Source organism: Astyanax mexicanus, chromosome 1 (genome assembly GCF_023375975.1).
Source record: "Astyanax mexicanus isolate ESR-SI-001 chromosome 1, AstMex3_surface, whole genome shotgun sequence".
Lineage (NCBI taxonomy): Eukaryota > Metazoa > Chordata > Actinopteri > Characiformes > Acestrorhamphidae > Astyanax > Astyanax mexicanus.
This window is the reverse complement of record NC_064408.1, coordinates 86041786-86067321: the sequence shown is the minus strand read 5'-3', so window position 1 is coordinate 86067321 and position 25536 is coordinate 86041786. Positions and strand designations below refer to the sequence as shown.

Sequence of the window (25536 nt, the reverse complement as noted above, 5' to 3'; positions counted from 1 at the left end):
TAAAACTGCAGAAATGTGTTGTATTGTAGACCATGCAATGCATTTACTAACCAGGACAATAGTTCACAAACAGGATTTATCAGGAAATGTGTATAACTTTACGTGGGGACTTTCTGGGAAAAATATCCTATAGTTCACCTGACAGAGAGAAGGGCGGTCACCATTGGTTACATTAGTAACAGAATAATCTATTGATTGTTCAAGTAATCTGATCAAGTAAAACCCAGCGCGGTGACTGTGTGTGGTCACACTGCTGTTAAAGCTGTCTAATATAAAGTTACATCAAATCAGGGCTAAGAGGTGTTTTATGACCGCAGTCAGAATCTACCATCAAACAGGAACTATTTACCCACACTGAACACACTCCTTTAACTACAATCACTTTTATGAAAGGAAATCGATTCAACATTATAATCGTCTGTGTTGCATCTTCAACAAAAGCAGTGCAGCCATGCGCTTCAAACAGTGACTCTTACTTCCACATCAAACACAATCATTATTCACACACATAAAGCAGTACTTCAGCAAACCCTCCCCCCTAATGTTTACAGTGTCTTCCTCTTTTCCCAACTGTAGTCAAATGCTCCACATAGAAGTTTGTTTCTTTCATTTTAAATTGGGAATAAAAGGCTTGTACAATGTATTATGCACTCAATCAATTAGCTTGGTGCTAAATGTGTGCTTAAATAATCACAATCTCTTCATATAGTGTTTGAGTACAGGTTTGAAAATGTATGTCTATCCAATTCCTATAACCAAAGATACAGACACAAATTCTGAATAAAACAAGAACCACTAAGATATGTCAATATGTTACTCCCATCCATTCCATAGGGTAGGCTATACATAAAAACAGACCTTTGCACCAAGATGGAACAGTTCACCATTTATTATCAAGCCTGCCTGTTTATAATTACAATGTGGGTATTTAGAAGTATCGATAATATGAAACATATTCAGGTTTGTTTAACACTTTTTGTTTACACAGGAACACGTGGAATTATTTTGTAGTTTTATTGTCTTCAATATTACACTTACAATGTTAAAAATCATAAAAAAGAAAAAAAATAATAAATTAAATGTGAAGAGGTGTGCCCGACTACGGAAGAACGATATGGTCCTAAAATAATGTAACTATATATATATATTTTGCAATTACGTTATTCTTGATGATATGGCCAAAAAATTACATTTTCAAAATAAATATTTTAATTAAATATTTCAAAATATATAGTATACATATAGTGGAAATAAAAAAATCTATAAACTTTTGTCTATGTTGTAAAACGCATTTTAATAAAGCACTAATATACTAAGGTACCTTAATAACAATGTGACAAATAAAAAAATACATATTTAGTAAAACAAAAACATCTACCACAAAACTAAAGTGGAGCATTTTTTTGTGCACATAAACCGTAAACAAATATTAAAAGTAAAAACAGTAAACGGAAAAACAAATACAAAACAGACTGCTTTTAAGAATATCACCCTGTCATGATTTGTGTTTCTTTTACTCCAATCTGGTAAAAGATCCCATTTCCTTTTATTCTTTTAGTTCACTTGCTGCTTCTGGGCAGGATAGTGGGCAGTTTTTATTTTTGTCCTATTGCTTGTTATCTAAATTAAAACAGATTTATACCTCTATGTTACGCCAACGCAGGGTGCATGGCGTTGCAAGTGGCCTACAGCATTGTGAGAGAAAGAAAAAAATGTAAAGGTGGGAAAATGATGTTTAGCGGATCAATCACAGTTGCTGTGGTCTGCGTCGCTGCTGGTGTTACTTTTCGGGGGAGACGTGCATCAGGATACTGTTTAGGTTATCAAATTATGGTGTAGGGTATATGGCTTAAGTGTAGATTCAGCACAGAAACAGAAGCTAGCTTTAGGCTCATTGCTTTTACACAGCCAGTACAGAACAAAAGAAATTACCTTCAAACATCAGAAACAAACTGTGGTCTGGTAATTGCTGTGATTTCCAGTTTACATTAACAGCAGAACTACCAGCCCTTAGCCTGGAGTCAAAAAGCTCTTTTGCAGGGGAGGTCAGAGAAAGCACATTTTAAATGAATATTTCCTGGTATTTGACACAGTACATGGTTTGTGTGTGTATAACGACTAAATGGAGCTGAAAGCCCTGACAGGGAGTTTCAGATGGGTTTAAATTGACCTCTGATGAAGCAGAGCTATGAAAATGTGCTTACAGTGATGACATCTTCACTCACTCTTCTACCATTATCACTTTCATTTTACAACACTGAATAAGATCAGTTGCAGTGTGTTGTTAAATGGCTAAGGCCACTTAGTTTGTGTGTGTGTCATTCTATGGTCAGAGCCAAATCCATGTTAGGTAAAAGCTGGATTTCTCTGACAGAAATAAACAAGTTTTCTAAAATCTCACTGTGCATTTGGCTCTGTGGAAATCATTAAAAGCTTATTAATGTGCCAAAAAATGTGTCAAATGTGATATATGTAAAATAAGGCTGCATTCATCCTATGAGCTAAACTAACACTGCCGTGCTCTGAATTGATGCCCCACAAAATAAACCCCAATGCTATTACACCATAACACCAAAAACACACACTGTGTTCTAATATCTGTACTCCCAAAGACACACAGAAAATGGCTAATCTAGACTGGGTATGTCAGTTCAGTATTTTGCCTTGTAATTTAGATGATCCTGAAAAACTGTGAAGAAAATTGTATGACAAACACTTTAGGCTTAAATCACATTTGTTTTATGTCCATCATATATTATATTAAACAAAAATCCAGTTTAGCCTCCTAAATCTTTAAATACGCATAGACAACAGTATAGAACCTACAATGCCTTACACTAATATAACTCTGTTCTACACTCACACACCGAAATGATGTTACTGCAGACGTGTGGCCATACTGATGTGCAGCCTTTTCACTCACAATTCACATAACAATCACCTACTCAATCTGTAGGTTTTTACTAAGGCTTTACATTTAGACTGAGTTTGTCAACTAATTCATGTATACTTCTCATACATACCATATTTTTACACTATAAGGCACACTTAAAATACTTACTTTGCACTTAAAATAAATACCTTAAGAAATAATTTTCTCAAAAATCAACAGTACAGCTTTTAATCCGGTGGTCTTATGTATGAATTTTATCAGTCAGGTTGTAAGGAGCAGAAAAGCTACTCAGTTTAGTTTTACAGCACCAGGGCTGGAGCAGCATTAGCATTAGCCGCTAACCTCTATTTCCCTGTTCAGAGGTTATTATGAGAGAGTATTATGGGCCTGTAGCCTGCTCCGAACCCCGGCTAGCACTGCTGGAGTTAGCCGCTAATGCTAATGCACCAGCCTTAGCGCTGGAAAAATCCAGTAATCTAAGCTTACTGTAAATAAACGAAAGCACTTTACTCACCCAAATAAACTGTTTCCAGGAGGGAAACCTGTGTAGATTAACATACAGTGCTCATTTGACTTTAAATGAAAGTGTAAATGTAATTGTAGATTTTGATGACTACAGGCTTTATGTAGATCACATCTAACCCAGCTTTGAAATGTAACATAAAAGCACAAAACATATAAAAGCACCTGTTGTTGAGTTAGACCAGTCAAAAGCAAACAATCAGCCATCACATCTACATAATCACAACGTATAATAATCATAACGTCACAGAGAGGAAAAAAATCTATATAAAAATCTGCAATCAAGATGTTACTTATAATGAACAATTATTTGTTCATTATAAGTCTGTTGTTTTCTTTGAAGTTCTAGAAGGGGCTTGAAAAGCCAAATTCATCACCTCCAATAATACTTTTCTCACGTCTCTTAGAACAAAACCCTTGATTGAGCTCAAATAAGGGCACATCTGAATTCCATAGATTTCAGAAGCTTGGCTTAAGTCACCTGATGTGATGGACGGAAGTGGTCTTACCTGTAGTGCACATGTGTAACTGTAGGTGGTCTATAGCCAAAGATCCAGGTCTGAATGTCCATGGGCTGGGCATTAGGGTAGGCTATGGTCACGTCCACCACCCACTGCAGTCCTTTAGGTTTATTTGCTGCACAGGGAAACACAATGGTAGGAAAGAGTTTTTAAAACAAGACTAAACAAGGTGCTAAATTGGGCAAAGTTGTGCAGAGTTGGTGAATAGTAGAGTTGCAGCTCCAACAGTGGAGACAGCCGCAATGAACTGAACTGGCTGGAAGTTAAAAGGCTCTGACACTGTAGAGAAACAACACTAACACTGAGAATAAAGGCTGAGTGAAAGCAGAAAACAGCCTCTGTGTCTGCAGCAAACAAATCAGCCAAGACAAGAACACTGAGCAAAAAGTCTCGGTACCAGACAATTAAGAGTTCCACAGGCGTGCCTGGAGACAGGAAATTAGAGCCTGTGATTTCCACAAGGCAGAGAACAGGAATTAAATTGCACAACTGAGACAAAAAGGAAAAGAAAAAACAAAACAAAACAACAAAATTCTAATTTAAAGATATGGGGTAGATTATAAAAAAAATCTCTGTTATGTAATTAAAGCAAACTGCTTGAAAACTTGTAATAATAAAAACAGAAACTTAAATATTTGTTGAATTTAAGAAAAACAAAACCACAATCAAACACAGAAAATATTTGTTTAAATATTTAAAGCTAAGAATGGTTATAAATGTGGATGCTACTGTTCGATTCTCTTCTATTCTAGAGAAATAAATCTAAAATTGTCCACCATTCTGTCCAATTTAAAGACCAGAGGCGGAGCCAGACTTGCCTACTCGTTTGGTAGACCAGTCCCCTTGTTGCAGATTTCCTTTACTGTGTTTACATCGCAGCCTAAAGACCCAGAAGCAATGTCGACATCCACTGGATACACATATTGTCCAGTAAGTGCAAAGTTTCAGTTCATGTCTTTTATTAAAAATGTATTTTTTTTTTTCAGTAATTAAAATAATTTTAGAAAATCTGAAATCTAGAAAAAAAAATTTTTTTTTATTAAAAATGTATTTGATACAGGAGCCCATGAGCTGAACTTAAGCTACTAGTGTGTATTTTATCAGCTGAGCTGCAGCAAGGGAATCAGCACACATCAGAAAATAAATGTGATGAAAGCACTGGCTGAGACAGAATACACACACTACTCATAAATCTACACTAACATTAACAAATTATTTGTTTAAACTGGTAATAATATGCTAACATCAGACTTGCTGAAGAAACTGCAAAAAACTTGAAGGTTCAGCCAAAAACACAGCTCCACATAATTAATAACAGTATAATTAAGTAACAAATTGACAAACAGCTTGACTACAACTGTACCACACACACCTCTTTACGTTACTAACTCAGAACAGATGCAATGGTGAATTTGCTGAACTCTGTAAATACATGTTTGCAAAGCTTGACTGTAAAATGTAAGTTACAGAACCGCTGTACAGTTTCAACCAATACAGGTGTTCTTGTTTTTTCAGCATTTTTCACTTTGCTGACCGAGAGTTTGTGCCCACGCTGCTACTCTGCTAGCCACTGCATTTCAGTGATGCTACGTCACCAGCGCAAACTCCCTGTAGATTAGTGGCAATTTTAAATCCAGCCTACTCAAAGTGTTTTCACAAGCAGTTTGGTTAAATAAATATCTCAGTTTAAAATAAACCAAGTCAAACACATATCTCTGTCTTATTGGAAGAGTCGCAAGCAGCAAGGTGACGAATCAAAATGTAAAATATTGTCTTTTACCATTTCCCATTCAATTGAATGTAGTTTTTCTTAATGCTTAATACTTGACAGTTTAGCAACTGTCCATTGCCTGCCATTACAAGTGTGTTCTTTTCTGAGTTCAGGGAAATGTGCTAAGACTGTGGTCTGTGATAAACAATTGTACACTCCAGTTATTGCAGTTGTGAGAGATCAGGCTTAAAAAAACCTAGAGTATCTTTAACCAACAATAAACAATTAACGCTTAACAACCTCTGTGTGTACTTCCGTGTCCTCTTTACCCTGTTACATAGTGTTCAGCCTTTCTGTGTGAACTTTATGCTCCCATCAGTGTTTTTTTTTTTTCGTTCTTTTTTTATGGTATTTATTTTGGTCACTCCTATTCTTGTCGGTAACAACGTCAGTAGAAAATGCTGGATGTGCTTTTTCCAGAAACAGGGCAGGGAACCATCAGACAGACATTATAAGCAAGAAAGGATGTACTCTGCTTCCTGATGCTTTCATGAAAAATGTGTGCCATGTGCGTTATAGCATGGTTTCTACCCATACTCTTACCCATGGATAGAAATCAATTAACCTTGGCTTTGATTGATGGTTATATGAATAAAGTGAAGGAGTTTTACCCACTTCATGTATTTAGGGCTGGTCTCCAGACACAAGATTACTGTGCAGCTGCAAAGCCACCGCTGGGAATTTAAAGGCCTCAATGCAATTTCGCTTCTATACATTTCTGCCCGCCATTGGTCATTTTAAATGTTTCTTTTGGTGTATGACTTTGACAGTCCACTGTGTGGGAGTGAAAGGCAGTGTATGCAATGTAAAGCCTGTTTTACAGGACAGTCTCAGAGTCAGGACTCTGATGCTCCTGAAGCTCAGGCTGGGAGCACAGATGTTTCTGGACAATATTTACTGTACATATATATTTATGGCACTTTATGGCAGACATTCTTGTCTAAAGAGACTTACAGAAGAGCTTCACTGTTCACTCTATCTAGTGTGAATAGACTAGCTGTATATCTGAAGATACAGCCATGCTTACATACCACCAAATACAAAAGTACTGGTCAGGACTGATACCTAGAAACAGCTTCCTTCAAACACAATATTATGCCTGATTAAGAAAAGGATCAATATTGAAGAGAGGAGAGGGCTGCTCATCACAAATAAGAGACATTTATTATAAATGTCGTAATAAAACAATCCATGATGTAATTCTATCTAAGAGACTTTGGGGCACATTTATTAAATAAGCAGCAAATTACCGATACTGCACTGGAGATTCTGGCCAACTTATAAAATTACTTCATTATTAACATGCATCAATCACTGATTTTTCATAACCAAAATCATCAGCATGACGAGGACCCACTCACCTCAAAGTAAAAAAATAATAATACTAAAAAAAAAACGTAAATTTGAGGTGATAAATGCACTGCCATCAGCTACTAAAAACTGAGCGCTGACGTCTCTCTACTTTCTATTTTCTGTTTTTGTGATTCACATTGCTGTATTTAAAGTCTAAGGCATGGTAAATAGGTGGCAACTTTGCATACAGTGTATGAAAAGCTGTGCCGAGAGATACAGGCAGAGCAGGGAGCTATAAATTCTTTGCAATGTGAAAAAGCCCTTCATGCATGTTGTTTTGTATAGAAGCTCATTTCCACCAAGTAGAAAAAAAAATACTTGTTTGCTTGTTGTTTATTTGTTCTCTCCGATTCTGGCAGCAGTATATTTTTTTCCACTTTTTGTCAAAGGTTTTGTATTACAACTCAAACAGCTTTATATTTTGAAGTATTTTTATAAATTTGGATGTTACTACTTGGTGTCAATCACGCTACAAGCAACAGAAGCTCCTTAAAATATTTTCCCATTAAATTTGATGAAATTGGACTAAAGATGAAATGGGCACTAAAGAGTTGCTGCATCTACTTAGCAAATCCTTTAAGTCTTATTTACAGTTTGAGGAACTGTAACGGTGTGTCTTTACTTCAGAATTAAATATTTATAGTTTTTTGGGCAGTAACTTCTAGCATCATGCATTTCTGACAGCAGCATATTTTTTCTTCACTTTATTGAGAAAGGTTTGACGGTTTGGTAGATGGACACATTTGGTAGATGATTTCACATTTTCACATGAGGATATGGAATTATTCTGATAAAAGGTGACATAATTTTAACACATCAAGTCAAAATAAAGTAAATCAGTATTCTGTCATTACAATTTAACGGTATACATTGTGGGAAAAAAATAAAAATAGTGAGCATTTAGAGAGCTGGATTATGAGGGGAAAAAAAAGTATTTGCCCATAGAAGAGTGTAGAGAGACGAAAGGGCATAGAGCGACAGAAACACACTGCTTTGTTTATTATGCTAAAGACCTGTCTGTTTAAAAGTATACCTACACTGTGTCACTTAATATTTGACTCAGAAAATGTAATGAATTGTATATGTTTAAATGAGTAAAAAAAAAAAAACTTTTAAGAGTTTCAACAGATCTTATTACAGACACTTATGAACTGCTGCACCTTAGTAATTCATTGTCATCTCAATTACCGTTGTGACAGATTGAGTGTGAATTTAGTAAATCAATCAGTGTAAATCAATATTATGAGATTTTATTCCAAGTAATTTTGAAGCTTTTTTCTTGGTCCATTCGTCCTTCATCACAAGTTTTATCACAGTGTAAAGGCTAGATTTACATTATGTCCAAAAGTGAAAATGAGAAAAATTTAGGTACAAGATTTTTGCATGACAAAAACACCACATAAGTTGTGGTAAGTTGGGTATAATTTAAATAGAAACAAATGTGACAACAGCTTAAGAGCATTAAACCACAATTAGGCACTAAAATGGTTAACAGTTTTATCAGTAATGGTATTCAGTGCATTACTAGGTTGTAATATTACAACACCATCCAAGGTCTATTGTACAAAGTTCAGTTTTAGAGGAAGTACAGTAACTGATTGACCAGTTATTGTTTAAGAGATCTGGGCTGAAGGGAAGTTCAGCTGCCCTGCCCAGTAGATGACTAACTATCTATAAACACCAAGAGGGAAGTTCACATCATTTATCTGAAAAGCACTTTGATAGAGGAACCCAGACAAAGTCCACGAAGCATCAGGAAGAGCAAACATTTTTAAACAATTTACAGACAAACAAACCTGGCAGATCATACCAATCTAAACAATGAGAGTCATCTGAATCTAAAAATGTACACCTCTGTCTGAATTAACTATTATTTTTTTTATTACATAAGTTTGTCATATCATCATTTTGTTATTTTGTAAATGTTGAACTATATCTAGCAAGTAAAAGTAAATATTTAAAAAAAATTTAATCCATTTTTTAAGGCTTTTCTTAATATTTCAAGTATTTTGGGAAATTATGTGAAGAATTACAATCCAATTTAATCAATGATTCAATATGAATCATTATAGATCCAGATTTCTGCCACATTTTTTTAAAGACATGAAAAACTTTCGAAACATAATATGAATATTAAATGTTGATAAATTGTCACTCTGTATATTAAATGACACATCAATCCCACACCAAAGGATTTGAAATGAAAACACAGGATTTTATTACCGCTCTGATTGGGTGGTCCTCCGTCTGTTCCCAGTGTGCCGTTCTCCTGCTGCGGGCCGAGGTTCTTCAGGATAACCTGAGTGGCCCCCAGACGTGGCAGTGTCACATGGGTCAAATACGGCAGGTCGTTCTTTTTGGCAAACGACTGGCTTGTCTCCCGCCGCTTCCGCAGGAAGCCCCCTTCAGGAAACAACACAATCCACTTTCTGTCCCTGCTGTAGTAAAACTTGTCCAGGTGACTCTTTAGGTAAACAAGCTGCTTGTCTCGATGGGCTTTACCCTGTGGAAGAAACACAATAATATGTAACTGTACAATAAATTACACACATAAAAAACACAAATTCTGTGTTTAACTGCTTTAAGAGAGTCATACAGTGCATTACTGCATTCTTAAAATGACAACAATACACATGAAGGTAACAAGCTACATTGTTTAAAGTTGTTAACAGTATAGATATAATCTTTACTTATACAAGAACAGCGCAACCAAGTTTTTGAATAACTTTGCATATCAATGTATTTATTACACAACAGCACTGTATATTTGTGTTATATTTGTTTTTGTTTTTCTTAATAAATCATGTGTAAGTGTAAGTATGTTTCCTTCTCTCCCTGTTTTATGTCTGGGAAACTTCTCAGTCAGTAACATGTGTAATGGTATTTTAGTCCCAAGTGACAGCAAGGGGTGTCCCTTGTTTGTTGTATGAAGGTAACTCTTCAGAGTGAACAGCAAGATTTAAATTTCTTAACGTAATGTAATAAATTATTGATGCTAAACATACACACCTAATAACAGCTATATAATAACCTGGTGTATTACCACAGAACCTGGTTAGTGTCTGTTCATAATTTTTTTTTTTTATCGTTTTAGAAAAGCACCAAAAAAAGTTAAAATCTCAGGCTGCATTGTGATTGACCTTACCTGCCTAATGAAGAAATCTCCGTGGATCATTGACACCACACCAAAGTTAGTGTATTTAAACACATGGTCCATTAACCACATCATCTTCCGCACCACCTAGAGAAACAACACAATTAATAAAGCACATAACATGTTTTCACAACACTTCACTGAAAACCAAAGGGTTGTATTTCAAAATGTAATAAAGAAAATTTATGTTTAATGTGGTAAATATGTTTTTATTTCCAGTTTATTAAAGCATGACACTATAAATGTACGCTATTTGTAACAAGCTGTGCTTAGATCAGACCTGCTGGTCACAAGGAAAACATTAGAAGCACATCACATCAATGTGATTCAGTACAATATACAGTCATATGAAAAAGTTTGGGCACCCCTATTAATCTTAATCATTTTTAGTTTAGTGCACCAGTCAAATTTTGGTTTAATGCATATTGCACATTTTCTCATTTTAATCCTGAAATATTACTGTGTCCATCAGTTATTAGATATATCAAACTGAAATGGCTGTTGCAAACACCCAAATATTTAGAACTAAAATGATTAAGATTAATAGGGGTGCCCAAACTTTTTCATATGACTGTAATGTAATGTTCCATCCCTTGAATCTGCACATGATCAGTAACAACATGAAAGATTTGTGACTTGTGACATTTAAGTGATTATTGACTGTATTAATGGAGGCAAGTGTGCGAGGAAAACATTCACAGCCACCTGTGGGCTGCTGACGCAGGGAAAGTTGGATCTATGGATTCCTGATGTTGGCATCAAAGTGTGTCTCAGTGGAAATCAAGATTCATCAAACCAAGCTACATTTCTTTAGCCTTTAAATGTCTAGTTCTGGAGAGACTGTTTACACAGCAGCCTCAGCTTTCTGTTCTAAGCTGACACAAGTCTGTCACAAACCTCTGCTGTCTTCTGAATTGCTTTTTTGCTGTCTGGCTATTCTCTATTGACATCTTGTCTGTAAAACTGATGCTCACTGGCTGTTTCTGCTTCATTACAGCATTCTGAGTGAACTCGTTCTAAAAATACTCAAACCAGCCCATCTGACAAAAATCATTACACACTCAAATCACTGAGAAGACGATTTTTTATGTGAGCATTACCTGAAGATGTTAAACCATATCTGCTTGAGTTTAGGCACTCCACTGCACTGCTGCCACATAGTTGGCCTACTGAAGTACTTGATAAGTGTGTATATAATGTGCATGTGTTTACAAGCCAACAGACTGAGTGATTCCTGTATTTCCAGACAAAGCTAAATTTTTAATAAACAAACAAACAAACAACACTGAAGTCTCCTTGGGTCCATACACTGAAAATAGAGTCCAGTGCAAAACTGGATTTATCCAATCCCTACATTAAATGAACATACATGAAAACTGCGACTCTCATAATACTGCATAAACAAATTAATACAGTACGCATACAGAATCTAAAAACTGCAAAATGCAATGCACCAAATAAAACTAAATTGGTATTTACTGTCTGTAGCTTTTTAAAGATCTGCAGATACCCTGTGATTGAGTGAACACATTAAAAAGTCCTAAACTGTCTTGATCATAACCTACATGAATGAGCAGCTAACGTCTCCCGCATTTACTGTAAAACAGCCCTGACTTCCTGATTTATTTTACAACATGCTTAAAAACTCTACTATAGTTTTATTTTCTGATTGTAGTCAAATAAAAATCTTTATTTAAATGCACTGGCCTTCAGTCTTTAGCTGCTGGATGATTTCACTGCTAAGAGTGAGAGAGAAGCAAAGGCAAGAAACGTGAGTCTCCAACTGGCCGTTCATAATTAAACAATGAGACTTGAGTGCTAAACAGGTCTGTTGCTCCACAGGTTAGCTTGGCTTCTAGGGACATGTGCAATGAGCCGAACAGGTAAATTTTCCTGACATGCTTGACCAAATTTGAAGATTGTAAAGATTATGTTTGTATGGTTTCATAGCTGAACATGAACCAGCACGCTTAACTTCTACAATATGTTTTTATCAGGTTTTTGGCTCTGATTTGCCTGTTTTGTCAGCATATGAGCAGATCTCTCTAAGAGTTCCCTGCTTATTTGACCTCCACATTTTACCTGAGTTGATATTTTCTAACATTATGCACTGTAGAAATGCTTTGGAGAGGCAATGCTTTGGAGGGGTGTAAAAAAATGCAATGCTGCAGCGACTCTCAAACATACTATTGACTTTAAATTAGAAGTTCACATCTTAAGATTGTTGTCAGAAAGTAGTTCATTTTGTGTTGTGTTTAAACTCAAACCACGAAAAGTTCAGTGCTGTACATCACTACATAGATCCCACTGTTCTTAATGGGTAAAAAGTTAACTTTTCTTTTATTCATATTTTACTATTTTGCTTACAGCGATACATTAGACGGCTCTGTTGTCTGTGACAGAAGCGTTAAAAACTGCTAGAGCTGCAGGACAGTCCTCAGTGCTCATTCTGCTGGACCTCTCGGCTGCTTTCGACACAGTCAACCATGACTTCCTCCTAACTATACTCTCGAACATGGGGATCTCAGACAATGCGCTGTCATGGTTCAGATCGTACCTCACTGGGCGCTCGTTCAGGGTGTCATGGCAAGGACGGCTGTCCCCAGCCCACTCGTTACCCACTGGGGTTCCCCAGGGTTCGGTCCTGGGACCTCTTCTCTTCTCAGTATACACCACCTCTCTAGGTCGGGTTATCCGCACACATGGTTTTTCCTACCACTGCTTTGCTGACGACACTCAGCTATACCTGTCGTTCTCACCAGATGATCACTCAATCTCTGCACGAATATCACAGTGTCTCTCAGACATATCCGCATGGATGAAGGAACATCACCTCCAACTAAACCTCTCAAAGACTGAACTTCTGGTCATACCAGCAAAACCTTCTATTCAACACAACTTTGCCATAACCATCGACTCTCTCTCTCTCTCACCGACAAAGGTTGCTAGGAACCTGGGTGTCATGGTTGATGACCAGCTTCTCTTCACGCACCATGTGGCCTCAGTTGCTCGATCCTGCCGCTTTGCGCTTTACAACATCGGAAAAATTCGACCGTTTCTGACGCAACAGGCCACCCAACTCCTGGTACAAGCTGTGGTAATCTCATGCCTCGACTACTGCAATGCCGTACTAACTGGCCTCCCGACCTGTGTAGTAAAACCACTACAGATGATTCAGAATGCAGCAGCACGTCTGGTCTTCAACCAACCAAAACGGGCACATGTCACTCCGCTGCTCATTGAGCTCCACTGGCTACCGATTGCTGCTCGCATCAAATTCAAAGCGCTTACAATCGCCTACAAGGTGATGACAGTACCTGCACTCGCTCCTGAAGGCTTACGCTACCTCCCGGCCGCTGCGCTCCTCCAATGAACGTCGCCTCGCTTTGCCAAACACTCACACAAAGCAATCCAGACTGTTCTCATACAGAGTTCCCCAATGGTGGAACAAACTACCTTCCACTACCAGATCAGGAGAATCTCTCGCTATCTTTAAGAAACTCCTGAAGACAGAGCTCTTCAAAGAGCACTTACTCTCCTAACACCTCTAACAAACTAACTAATTCTAACCTCATCTCCTTCTTCCTCTTCTCTACTCCTCTATCCCATTATTTCCCTCTGACCTCCTTAAGGCCCTATCTATAGATGCTTTATTTTTAACTTCTATTATTTTTGTACTTAACCTCTTCTATTATTTGCACTTCAATATTGTAAGTCGCTTTGGACAAAAGCGTCTGCCAAATGTAATGTAATGTAATGTAATTATTGCAACATATTTGAATCGTAACTGCTTTATCATGATACGTATGGTATCACTAGTTATTTGCCTAAACACAGCCCTAATGGCTAGGATGTCCAGACTTCTGCACAGCCCATAAAATGAGGATTTAAACGCTTTATTGGTTTGTTATTAAAGCCAGTGCAAATGTGTATTATTTGTGCATTTCTCAACTAAATGGTTGTACTGAAAGGTTATTTCAGCACCTCTGAATAATACTTCTATAATAGGGAATAACTGTATATATAAAAAAAAGGATCCACTTCAACCTATTAAGCAAAATGTTTGTTTGTTTGTTTATTTATTTATTTATTTATTTAGATTTTGCGTTTGCTATTACTTTTGTACAAATCCACAACTGTAAGAAAATGTACATTTCCATGTATCCATCCACAAGTAGGGCAACATGCCAAACATGAGCTAGAGGGGTACATAGACCCCAGAACTGGGTTGTCATGTGGACGAATGCAATCATATCATCCACACAACAGTGTTTCATCATTTCATCATCATCTTTCCAGAGGATTAGTGACTATTACTACAATGAAGAGGAACAATTACCTTATTATATTACTATATTACTCTTGATTTCAGAGGTCATGTTGCATGAATTTACACACTTTCAGGCATGCTGTAAATTAAACTGTGTACTTGTTCACAATCCCTGCATTAAACTGTATTTATTCACCAGCCTTGGGCTTTTTCTGTACTAGCTATGCTTAAAAGCCATAAACAGCAGTTGTACGTGGGCAGCCTTTCCTTGATTTCACTGGTGGAAATCAAGAGAACATCAGCTCATATCTTTTCTAAATGTGCATGCCTGTGATAGTTCTTGCACGAACGCTACTACACACAGTGACGCCAACATAAATTCCTAGAATGCTTCTCATTCTTGGCAAGATTTTTATTTTTTTTACTTTTCTACCACTGGTCATCAACTTAAGTGCAATTCACCTCTTGTTTCTGACAATTAACAGCATATTAGGTTAGATATTTTCTGAGTGAAAAAAGAAATAAATGCATAAATGATTGATAAATTACAGGGCAGTCTAACATTTATCAGCCACAGTCAAAAGATAGCCAATAAAAGGTAGGGCTGGGTATCGAAATTCAATACCAAAAAGGCACAGACCAAAATGACTCAGTACTAGCGAGTACTAAAAGGTCTAAATAACTTGCAAGTCTTTAAGTTTTTAAGGGCATAAGCATGAACATGTAGTGTGCCCGTTTATACTGCTCACACAAATAGCATCACAGTAACACGATTACATCTATTTTTGCTGCAATTAAACAGAAAAGACCATATGCCCACCATGCTGCCGATATTTTAAGCAAATATTTATTAATAATTGGTAATGTTGTAGTAATGTAGAGGAGTTACTTTAAACTAAAAGTTTTTCCTGCTACTTCATACATACACAGCAGGTCCTGCTAGGTCCAGCCTTAGCTAAACATGGGCCAAGGACAGAGCCTACAGCAAAGACTTTAACTTACACCTCAGACTCAAATTATGCAAAAAAAAAAAAAAAAAATCTTCTGGTACAATTAGTATTGCAGTATATGTGTGCTGGGTGAATTCAGATGTGTACCATATTTCTGCGCTTTACACCCATGACATTCACACAACTGGTAAAAGAACACAGTGTTTAATCTGAGATAAAATTGGTATGGCATGTTTCACATTTCAAGAATTCTACTTTATCTGATATGCTAACATTCAGCCATTAAACATGACAACTCTCACATTTAATGACAGAAAAATAACAGTTCTAGCAGGATGGTTAAAGGTTGAATGGCAAAAATCACACTTAATTTCTTTAGCTTTGCACTGGAGCGCTGAGGCTAATGTAGCTCACAAGCACTGGAAACTTAACCATTAACCTAACCATTAGCATGTTGCTAAACACATGTGTAAAACACACATTTTCCCCCTGAAACATGAAAAGAATAATGTAACAGCTAAAAAATAGCAGCAGCCATCTTAAAGTCTGCACTTTAGTTAGACTTTAATACTTTAGTTAGACTTTAGTACTTTAATACTTTAATACTTTTAGTTCATGTTACAAGTTTGGAGTTTATGTTTTACAAAGTGTAAAGTGTGAATGGTAAAATTATTCACGTATTCAGATATAACCAAGCTAATGGGAGGGGTAAGTACTTGTGTTATTTGTTGGCTACATTAGCTTTGTAGCTTTAGTTCAAAACTAAATAAGTAAATAATAACTTCAGGCACCAAACATAAACTACAGCTGGAGTGAAAGACAATTTCATGTTGTGGTAAACTAGAGCTATGAGCAGTGGTTTGGAAATGGCATGTCACAAATTAGACAGCTAATTAAAGTGAAGATCACACAGAGTAAAGGTCCAAACAAACAAGCTTTTGTCAGCAAATTCTCACAAAGAAATTGCAATTAATTTGAATGATTTGCCACAGTAAGCAACTGTGCACAGGACTTGACTTGACTAGAGTGAATACATGTTGTACGCAAAACTCTAGTATAACCCAATCAAAACAATCCAATTCTATCAATCCAGTTCAAATGTTGATAACTTCTGACATGCAAGCACCAATTCTTGAATGAGGAAACCAAAGGGAATGATACACTATTTTTAGCAGTCTTTACATAGAAATATGTTGCTTTAAATTACAGAAATTAACAAAGTAGAGACACTGCATGTGTAGTAGGTGTGTGCCATACCATATTGTACACAACATATTGGGACACAGTGTCATCATCATTATTTTAAAAATCCATATCGTATTAATAGCAGTATTTTGTCTCGAAAGCAGACTTAAGCTTTTGCCTTTTGTATTCGGTTTGCCATTTACTGTGTTTAAACTGTTCATGTTAAAACATTAGTACATGCACTACACATTCTGCAGTATTTTTGGTAATTATTTGTATGTTACATTATTATTATTTAATACAAAAACAGAGTCTTGGTAAGTATATTGTTTACAAAATACAGTTTTTTGGTTTCTGCTGAATGCTAGAAACTGCCATAATTACAATAAATATAACATTTAAATATAAAAAATATTTTTTTCATATTAATAAACACACCATTACCAATTTTTTTAGGGCACCGCTAATGTGCAGCCTTTTACCTGTGTGATTTTAGTGTGTATGGTGAGCACATTAGCAAGCCTGCTAATCTCCAAGTTAATCGTGGAGTGAAGCTGAACATATAAATCATCCCATTGGTGCCAACCACAGCACGTTAATACTTGTGTTGCTATGACTGTGTGTACAGCACTGTGCTTGTTGCAGTAATCAGTATAAAACTGATATAATTATGATTATGTTGTGTTTTTACTGTTCATGGCTAACACGTTTGCCAATGCTAGCTTGCTAACTGTACTAAAATGAAAGAGCATTTACTGGCTAAGTTTAAAGTCTAGGTACAGTTACGCCTTATTCGTGAGACACTAAGGGCTGGCGTCTTATGAATCATGTGCATTCAACTGTAGGAAAGTTAGAAAGCCACCACCTTTTAATCTGCCCTTATCTGAGTGTGTGGTAGAGGCCAATCTGACCAGTTTTTCCTCAGACACTGTCTGAAGCAAATTACATTTTCACACTGACAGGTACAGCGTTTGGATTTAAAGCTTCAGCACTCTGAGCTGCTGAACCAGAGATTTTGCAGTGCTAATGTGAATACAGAGGAATCCAAAGGACATCATTAAGAAATAACAGAGACAGCTATTCCATTAATTCAGTATAACAAGCACTGTTAATGTAATTCAATAGGTATAGTCCGAACAACACCAGTTTTTCTTTACAAAACTGAAAGTGAGGCAGAAACTGAGGTGAGGCAGACATATTTTATGTACACCCTTACTAGTGCTGATTGTGATTTTTCAGGTTTGACTTCTCAAAGCTTGATATCTGAACTGAATCTTTTTTGACTACTGTACTACAAAAAAAACAAAAAAAGGGTTCTCCAAGAGTTCTTTACTAAAGCCAATGCTGCATATATATATATATATATATATATATATATATATATATATATATATATATATATATATATATATATATATATATATATATATATATATATATATATATATATATATACACGTATATATAAACCTGGATTAGTAGATGAAGTGGTGTAGGGCTGGGAAATATTATAAATATCATTATATTAAAAACAACACAATTGAATAAATTATAATATCACAATAAAACCTGTTGCACAAGTTACCGTATGTGTGCAATTTAATCCCCCCCCCCCCAAAAACGTGTCATTTGTTGGTTTGGTTTCAAGACTATCAGTCTTGACTAAAGAAATACAGTCTGCTGTAAAAACAATTAAACACAATTACAGAGGCCGCATGACTGCTTTATCCAGTGTATTTTGATCACATCGTACAATGTCATATATTGTAGTTTTGCACTTTTAAAAACACCATTAGAGCATTTTCTCTGAATTTGAATCAGAATTGTGTGATAAATTAAACACATAAAAAAATATCTAAGTAGTGTGATATTTTTGCCTTTAACTTTATAGTAACTGTAAGAACCCTTAAAAAGTGTTGGTTGATCAGTAACTAAACAAAGGGGTTTTTTTTGAGAGCCCAGGGGGTGATCCAGCTCACGTAATACAACACATCCCAGAACAACAAACACTACACATGCAGAAGCGATCAGGGTGACCAGAGGAACGGGCAAACAAACATTCAACTCTGTGCACTTATCAGCTCCACCAGCTCATTGAGTCAATATCACAAAACTACCTGGAGTCCAGGTCAGAACATTAAATAAATCAGTGTCAAGCATTTCCCAGTGCACAAATATTATAGTAATATTGCATCATATTCACACACACCTAGACATTACCCATAATGACAAACGGCATTATTATTGCTGTTAACCACTACAACACTTTTCTAGCAATAAAATGTGCACTTATTAACTATGTCACTTCGTTTAAAGCAAAAAAAAAAAGAAAAAGTAAAACCTTACTATAACTACAAGCACTGTGCCCAGAGAATGAAGGTCAGTGTTCATTATATAACTCCAATATTCTAATAATATTGCACACTACCAGCTAATATGTTAATCGTAAAATGTTAGTCTTGACCTAATGACTACATGGTACACTGCAATATAGTGTGATACACTGCATTTCGGAAACACAATGCAAACATAGCTTTGACAAAGTTCACCAAATGTTAATTTCATTCTGGCTTTTTGGCCATCTTCCATCTGGAGCGTCAGCAGGCCTATATCTGAACCTTCTCTGGGCGGCACTCCCACACACTCATTGAATTTCGCACACTTCTGCCTATTTGCAAACCTCTGTAGTTGCACACGTTCAGGCAACAAGCATATCTGTGCATTAGCTAATGTACGAGTTAGAGCTAAGAACTGGCAGCAGCTGCAGGACAGAATATTAAACACAACACAAACACAGTTACTACAGATACTAGATGATACAAAACCACACTCCGTACATTAGGCCCAAGCAATCTAAAAATACGTAATTTTCCGTCTCCAGACGGTCAACTTTGCTACAACCAGAAATGCTTATATTCTTTAAAAACCTGTTTAATAGAATCACATACTGAACGTAATACACAATATGAGTCTTTAGACATCTTTTGGTAATAAACATCCACCTCTCTGTTAGGATGGTAAATTAGTGAGATCAAATCTGCCAATATTCTGTTTGTTTTAAGGCTTCTCTAGTTTGTTCTATCTATAATGTTTATTTGATTAACATCGTCATTCTGACAGACTGTATTACACTACAGGAAGTGTAGGGGATGACATGAGTTTTACGGTTTTATTATAAAGAGGACTAAACGCTCACTTACAAAACTGTAATAAATAAATAATAATAATATGAACAATAACATTAATAATAAATAAATAAATAAATAATTACTCTTCTAACAAAAGCACATGTCCGACAGATGCAGATAAAACCAATCAAAATCAGGACAGCTTACCGTGCCCTTGTCCTGTAGGCACATCATTAGAGTGCAAACGTCTCCAGTAGCTTGATGGTTTACAATGACCATCGCTTCATCTTCAGATATGGGCCTTACATCATCCCCCCATTCCGTCACTGAGGAAAAATAACATGCACATAACACACATTAATACAGTGCAGAAACAAGAACAGCTATATATCACAACCAATCAATCATAAAATAAATTTAAACAGATGTATTACATTGTGTTTTTGTACAATAAACATACATGACCTCATTCTTAATTGGCTTAATATTGCCCATTGTTTTTCCTTTCAAGCTTAAAGGTACAGTTTAATTCCAATGTCTGAAAACTCACAATAATTAAAAGTCAATTTTCTTTGAAAGGCTGTATTTGCATTGTTATGCTCTTGTATTATCAGTAATCAGTGCCATTATAATATTGGGAATAAAATATAATGTAATATATATAATGCAATATAATATAATGGCTATAATTTTTTATGGTAATAATAATGAATGCAAACAACAAAGAGCACACATTTACAGTCAACAGGTGTTCAAAGACGAGTGAGTCAAGTTACTGTTACAGCACTGTGTAGGAAGTCCCTGAAAACACGACCCGTGAAGCAATTACAATTACAACACTATGTGCATATAATTTTCTTTGTACATAATATATATATATAATTATTTCTTCATTAAAGTTAAACATGTGGGAAATACAGACAGCAATCCAAACATGTTTGTGTATATAAGTGTTAAGGGTACAGAAAAATTCTAATTCTAAGGCATCAAGTACATTTGTAAAATGATTGTGTAAAAATCAGTTATGACAGGGTCGAAGTCAAAAACACACAAATGTCATCAGTCGAGGTCTGGAGGAAAAATACATTGTGTTTTTTTCCCAAAAAAACATTTGTTCATTTTTAAAACTGCTCAAAAGAAATAAAAAAAGGAAAACAGAAGCGCAGATCAGTGTTTGGCTGTGGGAAGTTGGCTGCGGTGTGGTGAAGCGCTGTGTGAAATGGTGCAGGACTGGGTGCTGCTGCGGGGGACGCTGCGAGCTCTGACAGGTTTGGCATGATTTCTGTAGGTTACGCTGCAATACGCCCACTGCACTGTATGTACTGTCTGTGTGCGGAGAGAACATGCTTTGAGTATGAAATATACTTTGACATTCCTCCATGACTCCTACATTTACACAGAAAGTAAAATAGCATACATTAAGAGCTTTTCAACAGAGTTGGACTGGTTTGCTGTTTTATTTTTAAAAAAAAAGAAATGTGTTAAAAAAAAAACACTTTTTATTTCTGTTTATTAATCTTACTGGCTCATAAATTACTTTTCATGTTTATTTATTAACCTTACTGGTTCAGTGTAAGGCCATCTGAGCTGCCATTGTTATTCCCTACTTTAAAACTCATTTTAAAATAATTATATTAAATTAATTTACTATGCATATGCTGTTAAAAGTTATAAAATTTAGTAACAGAAATCTAGAAAGCAATTTAACAATAACAAACATGAACATCTGAAATATAAATTAAACAAATGACTTCTCTGAGTTGTTGCTCTGTTTATTATTATTATTATTATTATTATTATTATTACTACATACATTCAATGTGCATGTACTGTTAATAATTCTGCACTTTTTGTGCAATACAAGATGTACTGATGCTAGCGGAGGATCCAGCAGTGTTAATATGTAGAGAGTTTGTGACTGCATATAGATCACTGTGCTGATCATATAAAGAGGCTAGATGGGAGGTTTTCAGTGTGCTCCCTGAGGAACAGCAGCTAATCCACATTTACACTCTATTCCAGCTCCTTCACACCTGGGCTCACAGTCAGCACTCTGCAGCCCTCATTACCTGCCCAGGTGTGTGAAGAGCTTCCTGCTATTCCTCACTGAACTAACTCTGAAATCACAGCAAGCACCAGCAGCATGACGTCCTTTTACATGGACCAATTCTGATAAATATAGAAAAATAGAGAAAAAGAGTGAGGATTCCAAACTTTTACTTCAAAACACAGCAGTGTTTGTTGGAAAGTAGAAAAGATGATAATCACTCAAACTGAACAAAGTTATTTTAAAAAGTGTGAAGGTACAGCATGAAAACACAGGCTGTGACAGAAATGGCTCCCTATTTGCGTAATAGGGCATTGGCCACTTCTCTGAAGTGTCTGATTCGTAAAGTGGAATTGGAACTTGATTTTGAGGGCATTATAAACGCACACAATGCATCATAATTTATAGAAAATATCGTAGCAATACTACATGAGCTAAACTACGAAGCAAGTCAATGAAAAGAACCAGAGCCAATGTCGAGTCACCAGGATTTTCAGATTGTTACATTGGTGTCCAGGTAAAACGTTTTAAATCTGCCAAAATGCAAAGAAAACAACCTAAAACATTAAAAACAACATGTTTAGCATATCAACAATATTACAGAATTATGCCAACATGACTTTAAAATAAAATGCTGATGTCTAAAATATGTACAGATCAGTAATTACTAAAGATATCTAAATGATTTTATTTGCATTTTTCAATTATACATGTGTTTAATGCAATCTTTTGACAGTGCACATGACCCCATGCTATCAGAAACGTAACTAAATAAAAACTTCTAGTTCAGTTTCTAGGAGCCAATTTTCAATTTTAACAACTTTATTCACAGCAAAGTATTGGCACTTGGTAGATTTGCCCACCCATCAAATCGTGTTTCCTTGAGCGGATTTCAAACACAACCAGCCCAATATGGCATGAAGATTCACAATCTGGAACCACTGCAAGCCTAATTTCTCATGCGTTTAGTTAATGTGATAAATGTTTTAAATAACATAACATAACGGTCTGAGATTACTTACATCATTACTAGCTAAGTGCTTTTACTGTAACCGTAATTCAGAGCTTAGTTTGTGTGTATATAGAGTTTTAGACACACAGTTTAGCCGTTCACGTGTATGTATGCAAAGTGACGCATGGTAATGACAAGGTAGCGTCTGAATTTAATCATGTTTCACCACTACTTAGTAAACTAATCAGTCTCTCCCTATATAACACAAAACTAATCAGGGAGCAGGGGGCCATTTCAGTCACAGACACTGTTTACTCAAAACAGGCAATCCTGGTTAATTCTGAATTTAGTCTACAGTAGTTTAGCATCACCCATCCACATTGAAAGTGACATAGGTTTCAGTCCAGAAAGCTTTTTAAATGAGGCTTAATACAGGGCAGCCAATCGGATCACAGAGGTCACTTTCACATATAAGTGTTAAAGAGTAGATACACCCTCAGTATCTACTGGCCTAATGCGCTCTCAGCACATTTAAAATAAGGGTCTGATAACCAGTGTAACAAATGGAGGCGGGGCTTAATAATGAGCAATAAGGGTAGAGTCACTTCGTACACTGCTGCTGACGCCAATGGGAGTGGACACATTCTTCACATAGTTGTGAAAAAAATCCTCACTGTTTCATCATCGACTGAGGCAGAGTTACAGACATAGCTGAAGCACTAACCAGGGCTTGAACAGGACAAGCACCACCTTAGACATACATTTGTACTGGACAAATCTGTTTTGACAATAAATGCTACAAGTATGCATGGTACATTATAAAGACGCATTATGTCCCTTGTTTGATAAAATTACTTGGTATTTTGAACCTCAATAGAAAATGCAAAGAAACGGGGAAAGAATTGCAGGTTACAGGTCCTTTAAGGGCTTTCCCACCTTTCCTGTTTGGACCGGACTTTGTTCGGGGGCGGCAAAACATGGAACAAAGGACCAGAGTTCGGTCTGACCAAAAGAGATGGTCTTGATCTGGATGGACTGAACCCTGCTCTGGTTAATCTGCAGTGTGAAAACACTTTTCTAGATGGCTCAGACTTTCAGACCAATTACAGGATGATGGGGCAGTCTTTAAAGTAATCAGGAAAAAAAACAAAAAAAAAACAAAGGAGAGTCTAAAATTTGTCTCAACACGTGGAAAAGCAACTCGCCAAACTCATAACTTACATTCTACAATGTAAAAAGGTAATATGAAGTAAAGTAATATGAAGTATAGAGAGACACAGCCCATGCGGCTGATGAAGACAGGATGTAGTAAAGTTCTTTTTCACCACTGGGCCGGACAGATGGGCAGTCAGTAATTTTTAGTCTGCTCACTAAACTGCAGTGTAAAACCAAAACTGACTGGACCAAATATTTACAATGCAAGATATAAACCTCAGTGCGGACTCTGGTTCAAACTTTCAGCTCTGAAAACACCCTAACACTAAAAAAAAAAAACGTATAGTTTGCTAAATCTACTATAGACAAAGACGAAAAGAAAGAAATGAGCAATGCATTGTTTATTTACAATACTATGCTTCTTCTTATTAAAATAAATTATTATTATTATAACTATAACTATTATTAACATTTGTGTCAGGTGTTCTACACGTGTACACTCGTGTGAGTGAGTGATGGGTTGTGTTGCACGTAGCAGGTTTTGACTGATGGCAGTAAATGGTGTCTTTTTATCTGTATGACTGATTGTCTGGAAGATAAGATTTGACTGGTGTTTGAAATTTGATAATTATTGACCGTGCTGAGCCCAAAAGAGCTCTCCATTACTGTTTCAGCTAAACGCAACCATACACACACCTCAGCAGAAGGGGAATACAGCAGTAGATAACTGCTGAGAAACTGTTTATATTCAGTGCATATTGTATACTGTGTATTCATATAAATCTAAATACGTATTGCTTGCACATTTCTTAAAAGTGGTCATATGCAAAAGTCGGCATCATTTACATTCCAGTGCTTTTACTACACTAACCATTTACAGCCTGTGTCTTTACATCTGGCCTGGATTCCAGTTCCCAATCTGAAATTTTGGTCTTGCTGGAAGTTAAGTAAACAGTAAATATAATTGGATTGGCCACGTTGTGTCACACCTACGAAGGATTTCAAAGTCCAAGACTGAAAACTGGACTTAAGGTTCAGATTTGAAGACCTCTAGGCTACAAATACATTTTTCATAAAGTTTCATTCAGAGTGTGTGTTGTTAGCTTACGTAGATGTGTGTTTATAATTAGTAGATGTTTTTAGGTACAGCCTATGATTAAGTGCAATCTTTTCCCTTGGCTATGTTAAAGTTTACTAATAGGCAAACCACAGTCCTGGTCTGGACTCATACACTGATCCTAAAACCCCAAAATAATTAAGAACTATTAATTCTGAGTTGATTTGAACTGCTGTGATCTTCTTCCAATTTCTTCCCAGTTTACATTAAGTGGCCTACTAATTAAACAGCCTCTAATTCTAAAGCTCAAGCAACAACAACGACACAGTCATCTGATTTGGAGCTTCACCTGAATGAGATGACTATTACAGATTCCCATGCTAATAAAAATATTTGAATATTTATCTGTTGGTATTAATCCATTTTCATTATAAATCATACATCATTGAGCTCAACCAAAAAACAAAACAGCAAGCCAATCAGCACCAGTCTGCTTTCAGGCCATTTTTCTCTCCCTCATTGACCTCAGAAATCTGTCAAAACACTTGGCCTTCTAGCGCATTAACAAGAGTGCGACC

General features: G+C 36.2%; 1 protein-coding gene across 3 annotated transcripts in view; it reads right to left on the bottom strand.

Moving 5' to 3' along the window:
• lpgat1 (lysophosphatidylglycerol acyltransferase 1) overlaps positions 1 to 25536 on the bottom strand; it is a 63828-nt gene that overhangs the window by 24799 nt on the left and 13493 nt on the right. For all 3 annotated transcript variants that reach the window (XM_049485056.1, XM_049485057.1, XM_049485060.1), the window contains exons 3-6: positions 19955 to 20073; positions 10206 to 10301; positions 9284 to 9563; positions 3925 to 4051 (exon numbers count right to left, since the gene is read on the bottom strand). In XM_049485056.1, coding sequence (XP_049341013.1) covers positions 3925 to 4051; positions 9284 to 9563; positions 10206 to 10301; positions 19955 to 20073 — 622 coding nt within the window. The remainder of the gene's footprint in view (positions 1 to 3924; positions 4052 to 9283; positions 9564 to 10205; positions 10302 to 19954; positions 20074 to 25536) is intronic.